We start from the raw sequence: 14,242 nt of genomic DNA, 5'->3' as shown, positions 1-14,242 counted from the left end.
CCTCATAGCGGTGACTATCACGTGATTGATCAGAGCATCATAGTTTAGATGTTGAGCATTCACATTTACAATCTGTCAATTCCATCTGTCAGGAATGGTAGTGGGGAAACCGAATTAGGCCTTTTGGGAGAGATTATTTATCTTGTGATGCCACCAGGCGGTGACAGACGGAATAACTGGGGAGGTCACATCTCAAGCAACCACGTACATGTCTGTACACTGTGTAGAAACAAAAAAGTCTTAATCTCTAATAGGTTCCTTTTATTTCTGTCTCATGTCTACCATGCTCATAATATGAGACATTTTAATTGTTTATGATTTATCCTACCTTTGTTCCTCCCTGTTAAGGGTCCTGACGTTACAGTGAGTCTGTGTTAACTGGACACTAGATGGCGTAATTTCTAGTTTCTACGAACGAAGTTCTTCTGACATTCCACAGCATCACCAAGCAAAAGAGCAACAAAAAACCCACATATCCAGTAGAAGTTTCCTACGTCAGGAATCAGGTGACTCAAAACTTTTCCGAGCACCACCAAACTCACAGTTAGAACTCCTAAATATCTTTAAGGATGGTCTCCGAACTTTAGTTGTGCTAGGACTTACAAGTACTTGCTTATATGGTGATCTTTTCTTTTAAATAATATGATGTATTTTTCAACGCTTTAACTTAAAATTTTCAACGGCCAATTTTGGGCGAGGACCATTTTATCCCGTTACATGATTTCGGCAGCTTCCAGGTAAGTGGAAACGACAACTTAAGTTTAGAGAAATTGACCCTTCATATTGATGTAGCCTATATAATGTCGAAATGCGCCTTTAAAGACCGGATTATGCAATCTTCATCATTCTAGCATTGGAACTTGTAATACAACATACGCTCTTCTCTCAAATCCGACTATAAATAGACCTTAATTAATTTTCATGTTTTCAAGGCAAACGCCATCGTGGTTGTGATAGTACGAGTTACTCATGAAGACTCAATTAACCATTAGGGTGGTCATCTTATTATATAGCGTTGACTATGCTGACTATAGATGGGTATTAGGCCAACTAATACTATCAGCAAGTGCTGATCCTGAAGGTCTGAACGTGCTTAAGGGAGCCGTCACGCCTGCTTCAAATAATAATTTTAACATGGAACTACTGATGCGAAATTGGTTATCAGTTGAAAGTTGACGGTTAAAGTACATTTGTCGTTTTTTTGTCGTTTCAAAGCTCTTACCGTATTTCTCCAGATAGACCTGATCCAGAATGGGGGACTGGAGTCTTCTGGGGAAACTCCTGGACAAGGTGCAGGCGTACTCCACGGCGGGGGGCAAAGTCTGGCTCACAGTCCTCTTCATCTTCCGGATCCTGGTGCTCGGCACGGCCGTGGAGTCGGCCTGGGGCGACGAGCAGTCGGCCTTCACCTGCAACACCCTGCAGCCGGGCTGTCAGAACGTGTGCTACGACAAGTCCTTCCCCATCTCTCACATGCGCTTCTGGGTGATGCAGATCATCTTCGTGTCCACGCCCACGCTGCTGTACCTCTGCCACGTGTTCTACCTGATGCACAAAGAGGAGAAGCTGAGCATTAAGGAGGCCCGTCTGAGGCTGCTGCAGGCGCAGGGCAGGGAGGTGGACGCCGCCCTCAGGAAGATCAAGATGAAGAAGGTGAAGCACGGTCTGGAGGAGCACGGCAAGTTCAAGATCAAGGGAGCCCTCCTCCAGACCTACGTGGTCAGCATCGTGTTCAAGTCCGGGTTCGAGGTCCTCTTCCTGGTCGTCCAGTGGTACATCTACGGCTTCAGCCTGGACACCGTCTACGAGTGCGAGCGCTTCCCCTGCCCGCACAAGATCGACTGCTTCCTCTCCCGCCCCACGGAGAAGACGGTCTTCATCGTGTTCATGCTGGTGGTGTCCCTGATCTCTCTGGCCCTCAACGTCATCGAGCTGTTTTACATCTTTTTCAAACGGATTAAAGACAGGATGAAGGGTCCGGATGACGACGTCCAAGTGAAGAGCGACCTGAGGCCTAGCACCCAGGACATGTCCTACATCTACTGCAACGGCTGCCCGCCATCAGCGCCCATGTCCAACCTGGGCTACAACTTGGACACGGCCGAGAAGACCAACTCTTGCAACAACTACCACAAGCAGGCCAGCGAACAGAACTGGACTAACTATAGCACGGAACAAAACCAGTTGGGGCACAAAGGCCAGAGTAATTGCCACGGACAGAGCTTTGATCTGCCGGACAAGGCTAGCATAGGGAAAGAGCTGCACCTTCTGAAACAGATCGAGGCCAGGCCTAGCAGCCGGGCTAGCAGCCGGGCCCGGCCGGATGACCTGGACATCTGACCGGACGCAGGCCTCGACGGGTTAGAGGGGTCGAGGTCAGCTGGAATCTGTTGGCTAATGAAGAACGGGACTTTCCGTTTGACTGTTAATGAAATGACAGTAGCTGTAGAGCGGCGTTTTCAGGAGGTGCTCTGCTGGAGGTACATTCCACACAAGACAGCCACACTCGTGGTTGCTTTTCAACCACAGGTTTTCAATAACAATGGGGTTGTCATTAAGACCAAAGGAAATACTTGATGTTGCCAAAACTTCCAATATGACTTTCTGTTTATATACATACCAACAATCAGTATTTCTGTTATTGTATTCAATTTTGTTCTTGTTTAATGAATAGGTAAATATTTATTAGTGTCATGTTGATAATGTCTGTCAGAAAGATAAAGATGTGTATCTTTACTGAGCAATATGTTTATGATATCCTGATAGACTTTGAATGGGTCCTAATTTAGCTCCAGTACATTTACAGTTAGTCATTTAACAGACGCTCTTATCCTGAGCGACTTACAGTAAGTACAGGGACATTCCCCCGAGGCAAGTAGGGTGAAGTGCCTTGCCCAAGGACACAACGTCATTTTGCACGGCCGGGAATCGAACCGGCGACCTTCTGATTACTAGCCCGATTCCCTAACCGCTCAGCTTCCTGACTCCCTCCAGTATGTCCGTTTCATCCAGCAAGTTGTACACAGCAACTTATTTTGTACCATGTGTCCCAACTGAACGACTGAATGTGTTCTCCTGCTGCACAAAGCATGAGGCAGACACTAAAGATCTTGTGAGACAAACATACAGAGCTCAGTAGGGAAAGTTTGAGTAGTTCCTCCTCCTCTCTCTAGACTCACCATTTCACTCCCACCTCTCTAAGAGCAGAGGACAAGCTGCTTCAACACCTCCTCTCGCCTGCTTCTCTGTGCGTTTCCTTAATCTTCAGGCCAGAGACACAGACTGTGACTGCATTTGTGTGCAACATCACCAGCCGATTGACTTCCCTTTGATGATAAATGAATGTTTCAAGCAGTTTAAAAAGGCTGAAAGTTAAATGAAGTGAAATGATCCAGTGATTTTTCTGCCCTACAACTTTTCTATTTATTCACAAAGCTAAACAAAAACATATGTCTGGGCAAAGCTCTGCTCACCACACATGGCAGGGTGGAGGAAGAAAGATGGCCTGGAATGGAGAAGTCAGAATGTTTCTGAAACATGCTCTGTAACACCAACAGTCACATTGAATCGGATAACATTAATACATTATGTAAAAATTGTATGTATGAAAGACTGTCAAGGTTTTCCATTAAACGTATAACTCATACAACTTAAAGCTCAAAAGAACCGAATGTTTGCAATAACTTAAGTACAGGATCATTACAAAACATAGTTGAGTGAGTGAGCATAGTTCTTAACTATGACAGGGAACATAATTGTGTATAAACAAAGGGCTCTTTCCAGTCTGTGAATGTTATGTTTTATACCAAATACGTGTCTAATAAATGTCTAATTTGCTGTATTTCTTCATTAAGTGGTTGAATATTAAGAAGTGCCTACAGGCTTTTAAAGGATGTCAACCACCTTTTAAAAATGTCAAACTCATCCACTATCAGGTGTGATGTTAGTATTTTAGGTGTGATACAAATCAGTACATCGTCTTTCTATAACATATTTAAATTGTTTGTATCCTGTCATGGGTGAGTGGCCATGCTAGGTGGGCCTGTGTTTTCATACAAAGGGCTTAAGATAGCCCAGTCAGGAAGACCCCTTCTGAGGCCCTCCCATTGTCCCCAGAACAGTGGAAAACTCTGACTCTACGGGATGTGCCGTTTCCGCTGACTGGAGGCCCGTGAGACCACAGCCTCGGGGCCCTCTGTCACTGACCGACCACACACAAGAACGCAAAACACACCTAAAAATAGCCGCCGAACCAGTCACTCTAGCAGAATTTCACCGCTTGGAAAGTTCGACTGATTAAACTGATAATATATGAGTCAATCGAAACGGTCGTTCTCCGTGCCGCTTGTGTTTGAATTAGCTACTACGTGCAGCAGCCCGCACATCCGTCTGGCTCAATCAGTTTCCAGTGGAAGGAAATGCATCAATGCGTTGTTATACACACGGGTCGCTCCCATGAGAGTTTGCACTGAGGGGGGCTGTGTAGGCTGAGAAGAGCAGGAATCTAATGACTAACTCCGAAGGGAAAGCTGTTTTCTTGCATGCTTGTCCAAGAGCCAGCACCATGAGAGAAAATCTCTTTTGGTCTTTTATGCGATGCAGTAATGGAAACTGAGTACATTCTATAGGCTTCTTATTCATTTGCTGTAGATATAGCATTTCATTACCAACGTCTCTGTCTTGTAAGGGACGAGGCTGTGAGAAGGAGATGGATCAAACCTGACAGTAAACTTGAGATTTTCCGGGAACTGGGCTACAATGAGATTATTTGTTATTTGGGTTTAACAAAGGGGGTAGAGATTCTTTCAAAAGTATTTCACAAATGGTTTTAAAAGACACAAATCTTGAACCTGAAAGCACCTTGGCACCATGCTCTGACCATTCCTCTCCTCCCTCCTTTTCCTTCCTACTCTGTATCTACCACAACCTCTCAAACCTTCTTCCCCCCTTCAACCATTCTCTCATCCTCCTCTTTGCTCACATCCTCTTCACTGTCCCACACACACCCCTCCCCCTCTTCCTCCCTCCCAACATACAGCTCTCCCTCTCTCCCTCCCCCTCTTCCTCCCTCCCAACAGACAGCTCTCTCTCCCTCCCTCTCCACCTCCCTCAATGCTCTAAATCAACACGTCCACCCTTTCTCATCTTGTGTCTGTAAACGTCCAGAACGTCGCCTGGGCAGGGTGGCCGCACTTTCCCGTCCCAGGAAAGGGGTTCAACTGTGGGAGAGGCCAGCCTCCCCCTCCCCCTAGCGAGGCCAGCCTCGTTTTCCCCCTGGCGAGGCCGGCCTTGTTCTCCCCCTGGTGTTTGGCTGCCTGTAAAACCTCAAACCGGACATACCATTCAGACCAGCAGAGTAATGGAAACCAGCAGCTATCAGGCAGTCCCTTAGCCATTACCACAGACTAGAACACACCACCGCTAGCTGTCAACTGTGTACAAAGAACACACTGTTGACTGGCAGCTCTCTGAGAGGTTTGTCTTCCAGTAACATTTACTCAGTCAACTCACAGTTCTAACTTCAGCAGCACTGTGTTTCATGATTAAACCCTGAGGCTAAGAGGAAAGCCAAGATCATTTACTTGACTGTAAAAGGTGGCTTTTTATTGCCCATTGTGTGTAAGATAGGACAGCGGTGGAGCATGACCACAGATGAAGACGTTAAATGTGGTATTAATCACCTGTTGCCTACAATCACTTAGGTCAATTATTATTGGTTCTTGTTCTACCTTTGATAATCACACTAAAACTTAGACGTAGAAACGTTTGATTAGCTGTTCCTCCTCCAAGCAATAAGGCGTACCACAAGGCAGGCCTGCAGTTACAGATTTAAGTCAATTCATACAATAATTGTAAAAGTATGAACCTTTATTGCATTTGTAATCATCGGGATTAATTACGTCTGTCTTTTTATTGACAATAAATTAGCAAAGAATTAAAAGAATTTCAATGTGGGTGAAAAGTAAAACCTCAGACCACCAGGCTGGAGGCCTAATCTCCACACATCATTAGCGAGTTCACTGCCGCTATGGAAAGTACCCCCAGATAGCCTTTGATGTGATATTAGTTTCAAATCCAATAAGCTCCATCCCTGGGTAACTCCTTTCACATGCAATAATGGTCCAGTAAACTCGGAGTTAATACCATGGGAATATTCATGAATCATATAAAACAGGTTGTCAGATTAACCGGGAGTCACAGTCCTTTGGTTTGCTTAAATTTAGTTGTGCTACGCAATTGTAGATTTAAAGTCATACGACACAATATAGCCTACTTTGTGTCCAATAGGATTTTTTTTCTTGGTCTCAGTGTCGCTGCAGTCAACAAATGATGTCCTACATTGAACAGAGAATGTAGAGATGGGACACAGTAACGTGAAAATGAGTGAAGATGTTCCTTTGGATGCGGTTTAATTAGTAAGTGCTATGACACCTCTTTGGCCAACTTTATCGTCACTTCACTCACAGCCCTTCAAACTATTTTACACGAGAAAAAAACAAAAAACAATTCCGAGTTGTACACGGACGCCATCTAGTGTTCACAAACGGTAAAGCACAAAAGAACATCAAGATAACATCGGCCTATCAGTTTGGCATAGTGACACTACTTTCACCTCTTTCTTTTTAGTGCCCGGCGAGGGTCTCTTGCATTACGAACACCAACTGCATTCTTGGGAGAAGAGCCGGGGCTCCCTTGGCCATGCCCGGTAACTCCTGACTCTCCATATGACAGGTCCCGGGACAGCGGCGAGCTTCCATTGGACGAGTATGTCAGGGCGGGGGCAGAGGTGAAGTTTTGATTGACAGGTGTATTTGTGACAGATTCCACTCTGTTCTGGAGAGAGATATAGAAGATGAGCGTGGGAGACATGAAATGGAGGGACGTTAAGAGAAAATGCTAAATATTAACCGAGCAGCATGTGCGCTTAGTCCCTCTACTGTTATAAGGATGTACACGGGGGACATATGATTATGAGTATGAATACATATTAATAGGCCTATTGGTATTTGCGCGTTGGTCTTACGGGTCTGTTGAGTTGGTGAATATGCGCCATAACCTCCCGATTGGGTTCACTGAAGTTTGGCACCTCTGAGAAGATCATGCAAAACCTACGACAACACTCAATCACTAAACTGATATTAAGAAATGTTGGTTGGCCTGATTATTGTGATGCGTTGGTCTTACTCTCCGATTTTCTGCAGATCTCCACCCCGACCCGTGTAGACAGTCAGGCAACCTTGCCACAGCGCCGCATACCTGCAGCCAGTCATGCGTGTTTGGTCAAATCCACTGCTGTTCCTTAAGCCTGACCGTTAACGAACAGAGCAAACCGATGCTTGTGCATACCCGCGTGTGAGTCGCAGTACATCTCCCGGCTGGATGAGTCCTCCCACGGCATCCCATACCGACATAGATACACACCCGGTCTTATCCGCCACCTCATGGCCAAGAAAGACAAAGTAGGTATGAAAGTTTTAATAATAATTGTCTTAAGTTATGCATAGTGAGGAGAAGATGTCTCACCTTACAGGAGCGAACCTCGTGGCCATCTTTTGTTTTTGACACCCTTCCTGGAGGAGAAGTGAGTGACAAGGTGCGAGATGACACAATGTAAGCTCCATTATCACGAATTAAGTAGCCTAGCACTTAGCCTAACATGCAAACTTACTGTGCATCACTTACCAATTTCCAACACAATAAAGATTGTATTTATATTTTTCAGTCCTGGTTTAATATCTTTAATCAAGAACAGGCTCTCGTGCGGTAGAAGTCCAGTCATGGTTTGGGAGACTATAGCCAACTAGACAATTAAAGACGTAGCCTATCCAATTAGCACATCAACCAACTTCAGCTGTTATCAAACTGAAGATGGACATTTTGACACAAGGCACCGTAATACAAATTGTCACTTCAACTTGTAAAAGAGCCTCATCGTTTTATCGGGTTGAGTATGAAAGTAGTTAGCTAGGTTTTGCACCTACAGTAAACATATAAAAGCGTGTCTTTCTAAGAAAAAACATCGTCACGAACAGGATTCGAACCTTTGCGAGGAAACCCATTTGGATTTTGAGTCCAACGTCATAACTCCTCAAGAAAAAACATCGTCACGAACAGGATTCGAACCTGTGCGGGGAAACCCCATTGGATTTCGAGTCCAACGCCTTAACCTCTCGGCCACCGTGACTGAGTACTAGATACCACTCCAAAGTACTTTAAAAAGCATTGATTAAATTGATTGAATTGATTAAACTGGAAGATGAAGGATTCATTACTTAATATCGTCCCATTTTATATCCTTCATATTTAGTTTAGGGTTTCAAAATAAATTCAGTCAGCTGAGCTGGCTAGATAGCCAGCTAGCATAGCTGAATTTGCTAGCGATACGAGTTGGATGCTTGTAGCAGCCACACCACAAATTGCTTGGTTGGATTATATCCTCGAGATACGTCGTCCTATCCAATGTTTTGCCAAAGTTGTATAAAATATTGCCAAAGTTGGCAAATATGTGTTATCCAACCGACACTCCATATGTAAACATTGTAGCACATGTAACAACGCCATGTTGTAACAACATGACGTACGTTGGTATGACACTCCGTGTTACCATGTTTGAAAAAAACTTAACTTAGCATGTTGTCCCTGTTTAGCTGCAGCTCTCATCGTTGGCCTCGTTCACGACGACATGAATAAAAGTTCACTGGGGAAACAGTCACCTTCATGCCATCAACAAACCCTTGGCAAAAATAACATTATTTTATTTAAAACACAGATTTTAAAAACATAAGGCACAAGTGCGATTGCTGCATGAGGTAATGAATGTGTGCAAGACCAGTAAGCTATCAAAGATGCATAATTGATCAAGTAAGAGTGTGTGTGCGTGCAAGTGAGTCTAAATGCCCCGTGTGTACGAGTGTGAGTTTGAATGTACGAGAGTGTGTGTATCATTTCTTCAAATCCAGCTGGATGGTTTTCTGCAGGCTAGCGATGCTGGCGTCCAAGGCAGCCAGCCCATCCCGGAACTCCTGCTCATCGCGTGTGTCAAAGGTCGAGCTCGACAGCGCACTGGAATCCGACCGGACGTCGCTGGATAAGAGGGAGGACTCAAGCTCTGAAGCCGCCCCCGTCCCCAGGCCCTGCTGAAACACTGGGAACAACACAAGGCCACCAGGAAAGAGAACATTGGATTGGTTGAGGCGAGAGGGGAGTTCTTTCGATTGGTTGAATGCCTTCAGGAGTCCATCGAGACTTCGATGACCCGTTGTAAAAGCTTCTGCCGGAGCTCCTCCCCCTTTCTGTGACATCGCTACAGGAAATGCCGACCTCACATCCTCCGTCTGGGCAAGCTTTGTCTTCCCATCCTCTCCCTCTCTCCTGCTGCTCTGGTCCACAGACACACACATACTCAAATCCTGATCTGCTGACTGTCTGGGCCCTTTGCAGGGTGGAGAACCGGGTCCCTTCTGACCCAGGGACTTGAGGTAGATGCTGACAGCGTCCGAGCCGTGCCCTGCAGACACCTGCTGGTCCTGGTGCTGGTCCAGCGCCCGCCTGGTGAGGCCTGGCTGGGACGGGGGCGTGGTGTTCATGGCTGGAGGCTCCAACACAGGACCCTGCGCATCTCTGAGGGAAAGAAGAAATTAAGGGGATGATGGCGAGAAAGTTAATTTTGATTCGTTACCTTCATTAGTGGGTGAAGGCGAGTTTCTGAATCAAAGCACACCTGAGGAGCTGCTGTAGTCGCTCAACCTCTGCCTGCTTCTGCTGGGCAACGAGACCCAGAGCAGCGTTCTCCCTCCGACACTCCCCCAGCCCACGGGCATGCTCCTCTACACAAACACACGCCAGTCAACTCCATTTGTAGTTTGATTTGCAAATCTGTGCAGAACCAAGTTTCCCTTTCAGAATTACGAGAACCGTTAGCTACCTTTGCTGATGCAATCGTTCTTAGATTTGCTTTTCTGGAGCTGGCTCTGTGTGTCCTGCAGGGCTTGCCGTAGCTGAGCGTTGTCACCGTGAAGCTCCTGGATACGAGCCTGAGCGTCACTCAGTTCCCCTTGCAGGGTCATCACTAGGAGGAGGAACACCAATCAGATCACACACACACTTCCTGGGGGAGGAAAGGAATGTACATCCATATCACGGGAGCTGAGAAACATGCAGCCTTACTCTCAGAGTCACACAGCAGCGACCTGGCCTCCCTCTCTGCCCTCTCTCTCTCCTGCAGCTGGTGGTTCAGTATCCTCAGACGCCTGAGCAGGCAGACACACAGTAACACACATCATCTCTCATCTATGTGATAGACTGGGTGGTTGGGGGACAGGTACAGCTCAGTGGTTAGAGCATTTGACTGCAGATCAAGAGGTCCAGGATCAAACCCCACCTACACGACACTGTGGATACAAGGAGAGGCTGGCTGGCTGGCTGACAGATCCGGAGTCCAGAGTCGCCCTCACCTGCGAAGCTGAGCGTTCTCGTTGCGTAGAGGCTGCAGAACCATAGCGATCTCCGCCTGCACGTTGGAGCTGCCGACCATGACAGGAAGAAGAGAGACCGTCTCCTCCAGATCAGACAGCAAGCGCTCCGCCACGCCGTCTAGACCCGGAGGGGAGGGGAAGTTCAAACGTCAACTACTGTTAACTTACTCAATTTCCTAGGATATGACATCACTGTTTGTTTATTTATTTATTTGACTGACTACCTTGGCCAGCGAGCAGAGCCTTCAGTTCCCCAAGTAGATACTGCACAGTCATCACCTTCCGAGCAGCCTTCTCTGGACTGCAGGCCTCAGAGCTCAGCAGGGGGTGTGGGGGGTGTGGGGGTCCAGGGGGTGTCTCTGCTGACTGTGCAGGCCCTGACCCCAGGCGGGAGTGTGGTTTTGTACACGTCACACATAAGTTTGCAATAGTGTAGGCCGCAGGGGTGGGGTTTTCTAAGCTGGTCTGTGCGCTGGTGTCTCTCGTGGGAACAATGTCTTCACCCTCCTCTTCCTCTGTTCTGCCTGGAGGAGCACCAGCAGCACCCTCTCTATGGGCCCAGCGGGACCCAGGGTGAGGGGGGTGCTGGGACTGGGAGAGGGCTGCCAGGGGGGCGAGATCTCCAGAGCTGGGTACAGGTTGAACATGAGGCTTGGACTGGGAATGAGGACATGAGACACTCTCCAAATAACAGGATTTTCCGACTTCAGAGCCACAGGAGGATGTGGGAGGAGACTGGGTTGGCCTTCCCAGACAGGGAGCACCGAGACACGGACCACCTCCCAACCTAACGCCCCCGGGAGCCGCCGGAGGCCCGACCTCAGACACGCAGCAAGGCTGCGCCCAACAGAGAGAGGGGGCTGTGGACGAGGCAGAGGTGAGACACATGGCAGGTACATCCCTGCAGGCCGACAACACTGCATTGAGGACCGGTGTACCTTTGTGGATGGGGTCTCTGTGCTGGCCTGGTGGTGCTGAGGGAGGCCTGTTCACCCTGGTCCCAGTCCCATCGGAGGGGACCCTCTCTGGGCTGAAGGTGGGTGTGGAGGTGGTGAGGCGACGGTTAAACCTGGTGCCTGGTCTCCACGATCTGATTGGATCGTTGTTTTTCTCCCCAGGATTCACCTGAGACGATAAAATTGTTTTCTGCACCGGAGCTGGAACTACAGAGGCAGTCTTTAATTAGTGCACACAGAAACACAACACACAGAAACAACACACACAGAGAAACACAACACACACACAGGAACAATCTACAAGATTCACTCCCATTTCCGCACCAGGCTTTTTAACTTTCTTTGTGAGTTTCCTCCTCTCTGTATCCCCTCGCTGCTTGCCCAGAGTGCTCAGAGGTCTGCTGACCGGGCCCACACCTGCCTTCCTTACACAGGCAGAGCTGGTGTTCGCTTCTGTAAAACACAGACACAAGAACACACATGAGCTGCCAGAACACATTTTCATTGTGCAGGTCCTTCCTAGTGGTTACGCAGGCAAAAAATACTAGTTAAATGCTGGAATGTGTTTTAATCATCCCAGGTCTGAGACAGCAGTAATTCCTACAAGATTCAGTTCATGGGTGTGAGTGCCCTGTGTGTGTGTACCTGTGTGTGTACGTGTGTGTGTGTACGTGTGTGTGTGTGTACGTGTGTGTGTACCTGTTGTCTCTGCCTGCAGGATACCATCAAGAAGGGCAGCACATCGATCAAGCCCCTTGTGAATGGTGGCGACCTGCAAAATAAAATACATAGAGGTTGAGTAAAAATAGAATAATTCTAGATAGGTATAGCTTAGTGGTACTTGACAGCAGATCATGAGGTTGCAGGTCCTCCCTGTTCGCCACTTTGGCTAACAGCGATCGTTAATGAAATCATTCTGAATACGATTGTGGCAAATTTCACATAATTTATTGACTGTTCGCCAAACCTTACCGGCTCTTCTGAGTCAGTGGAATAAAGCGAGTAGGCTGGCTCTGCAGAGCGCAAAGTTCTCCCAATTACTCTGCAAAGCAAGGAGAACATTAGGACAGCATCGCGGCTTCTCAACTATATACAGACGGAGGAAAGGATCTGTGTGAATGAACAAGGTGAAGTTGGAGCTGGTTATGAAGGGGGTAAAAACCACCCGGTCGCTCACCGTTTCCTTGCTGCTTGGCCTCGTCCTAATCCGGTGAGTCTCCCAGATGAGACCACCTGTCAATCAAAACGGTATTTTAACTTTCAACTGTACTGTCATGCGAATGCCCTCACCTATGATTGTGTTGCAGTTATTTTTTATTGGTACGTGGAACAAAGAGAAAATGTTATGGTGCTCACGTGCCTGTCCGTGTCATAACACAATTTTTTACATTTTATTTGCGGGCTAGCTAGCCTAGCTAACTAGTGCTATGTTACTTTGGCTAGTGTGCTATTACGAACTACTCTAAACTTAGTGGATTGAGGCTAATTTAGCTCAGCTAAGCTACGTGCATAGAAGGGGTATAAATAGTCAGAAATGGCTACCTTGTATTTTGTAGATCCTTGTCTTGTCATGACAGGTACTCCTGAGCAAAATTCACCGAACTAATGTGCTCCTCAAATGCACCAGTCGGGCAAACAGGTAATACTGTTGTCATATTTAAAATTCAAGGTGGGGGTTGGTTTCAAACAGTAAACTAGGAGTTGTCCAATGAAAATAATACTCTCGGAATGGGGCGGATATCATTGGCTTAAGTAAACTGATGTCATAGCGGAAACGTTTCCTATTGAATACAATTCACGTCACTCAAAATTGTTGTTAACGTTCGTGAGGACGCTGAATTTTGATTCACCATGGAGATTAAAATGAATCCAGTTGGATTCGCGGTTTGAGTTAGTAATTTCCCGGAATAAAATGTGTGTGATCCGTTGCCCTTCGTTTTATGCCCTTTTTATTGTATGTTGGTGAAACTAAATGGTAGCAAATTAGTGACATAATGTTTTGAATCTTAAAAGTCATTGAATACTTAATGTTGAAATTTAAGCACCACCGAATTTTTGGGTTTTGAATTCATCTCTTTAAAATTGAAATATTAATTTATGTAAAAAAAGCAAATCCGATCCAAATACCGAACAGTAACGTTCAGATCCCAAAATTTCGAGGCTATCAATGCCTTTTAAAATTCAAAACATGATGTCACTGATTTTCTTCCATAAGAAAAAAGATGTGAAAAAAACAACAACAAAAAACAGGCACAGAGTTGTACTAATAAGAACAATCTTGCTTTCTTTTCAGCCTTCAACAACACTTCAGGAAGTGGAGGGAATCTTACGGCCACGAGCAGAAAACGGCATCGATGATCAAATCGTGTCTCCACAGCTGTACGTGAAGCACTTTCTTCAGAGGGATGCATAATAATATCGCCCAGACAAATAATGATGACAAAAAGCAAAAGGCAATCTAAAGGATGCACACACTCGAGTCATGCTGGGTGTCTGTTTGTGACTTGTCTCAACCAGATGGTGAAAAAGTCACGGTTTGCATGGCAACCTCATATGTTTGTGGATGTAAACACTCTAGCTTGACTTGACAGAGCGCCATTTCCCTTTCTTCCCAGGTAACCCACGGGTTAAACATGTCAGCTGTTTTTACAGCATGATCTAGCCTACTTGTATCTTAAGAATTGTACAACATACATTAAGTTTTGCAGTTGATGTAAAACCTTAAAAAAGTATGCTTTTTTGCCCATGTGTTTTAATTTTTTCACAATCTACACAAAATATCCACCTTTCATAAATCTACACACCAAAAAA

The 14,242-nt window shown here is 46.2% G+C and overlaps 3 protein-coding genes and 1 non-coding gene across 5 annotated transcripts; 1 reads left to right on the top strand and 3 right to left on the bottom strand.

The window, feature by feature from the left end:
* Positions 1 to 576: 576 nt before the first annotated feature.
* Positions 577 to 2,791, top strand: gja1a (gap junction protein alpha 1a). Its single transcript, XM_067259953.1, has 2 exons — positions 577 to 737; positions 1,236 to 2,791. The coding sequence occupies exon 2, from the start codon at positions 1,252 to 1,254 to the stop codon at positions 2,338 to 2,340; it is 1,089 nt and encodes a 362-aa protein (XP_067116054.1). The 5' UTR covers positions 577 to 737; positions 1,236 to 1,251; the 3' UTR covers positions 2,341 to 2,791.
* Positions 2,792 to 5,871: 3,080 nt separating this feature from the next.
* Positions 5,872 to 7,821, bottom strand: LOC136965755 (SOSS complex subunit B2-like). Its single transcript, XM_067259954.1, has 6 exons — positions 7,684 to 7,821; positions 7,525 to 7,571; positions 7,348 to 7,439; positions 7,186 to 7,257; positions 7,025 to 7,109; positions 5,872 to 6,834 (listed from the first exon to the last, which is right to left on the bottom strand). Exons 1-6 carry the CDS (start codon positions 7,778 to 7,780, stop codon positions 6,610 to 6,612), a joined length of 618 nt encoding a protein of 205 aa, XP_067116055.1. The 5' UTR covers positions 7,781 to 7,821; the 3' UTR covers positions 5,872 to 6,609.
* A 282-nt stretch (positions 7,822 to 8,103) lies between these two features.
* Positions 8,104 to 8,185, bottom strand: trnas-cga (transfer RNA serine (anticodon CGA)). Its single transcript has one exon. It is a non-coding gene; the product is annotated as a tRNA-Ser (tRNA).
* A 590-nt stretch (positions 8,186 to 8,775) lies between these two features.
* ccdc14 (coiled-coil domain containing 14) lies at positions 8,776 to 13,024 on the bottom strand. Of its 2 annotated transcripts, XM_067260613.1 has the most exons (12): positions 12,974 to 13,024; positions 12,609 to 12,664; positions 12,404 to 12,473; positions 12,131 to 12,203; positions 11,756 to 11,884; positions 11,414 to 11,638; positions 10,700 to 11,335; positions 10,455 to 10,593; positions 10,168 to 10,250; positions 9,926 to 10,069; positions 9,722 to 9,827; positions 8,776 to 9,621 (listed from the first exon to the last, which is right to left on the bottom strand). In XM_067260613.1, exons 1-12 carry the CDS (start codon positions 13,001 to 13,003, stop codon positions 8,943 to 8,945), a joined length of 2,370 nt encoding a protein of 789 aa, XP_067116714.1. In that variant the 5' UTR covers positions 13,004 to 13,024; the 3' UTR covers positions 8,776 to 8,942. The 2 variants fall into 2 exon arrangements, with proteins under 2 accessions (XP_067116714.1, XP_067116713.1); XM_067260612.1 differs by having other exon boundaries at positions 10,700 to 11,638.
* Positions 13,025 to 14,242: the final 1,218 nt, after the last annotated feature.

The sequence above is a fragment of the Osmerus mordax genome, chromosome 22 (genome assembly GCF_038355195.1).
Source record: "Osmerus mordax isolate fOsmMor3 chromosome 22, fOsmMor3.pri, whole genome shotgun sequence".
Taxonomy (NCBI): domain Eukaryota; kingdom Metazoa; phylum Chordata; class Actinopteri; order Osmeriformes; family Osmeridae; genus Osmerus; species Osmerus mordax.
This window is presented reverse-complemented; position numbering and strand designations above follow the sequence as displayed.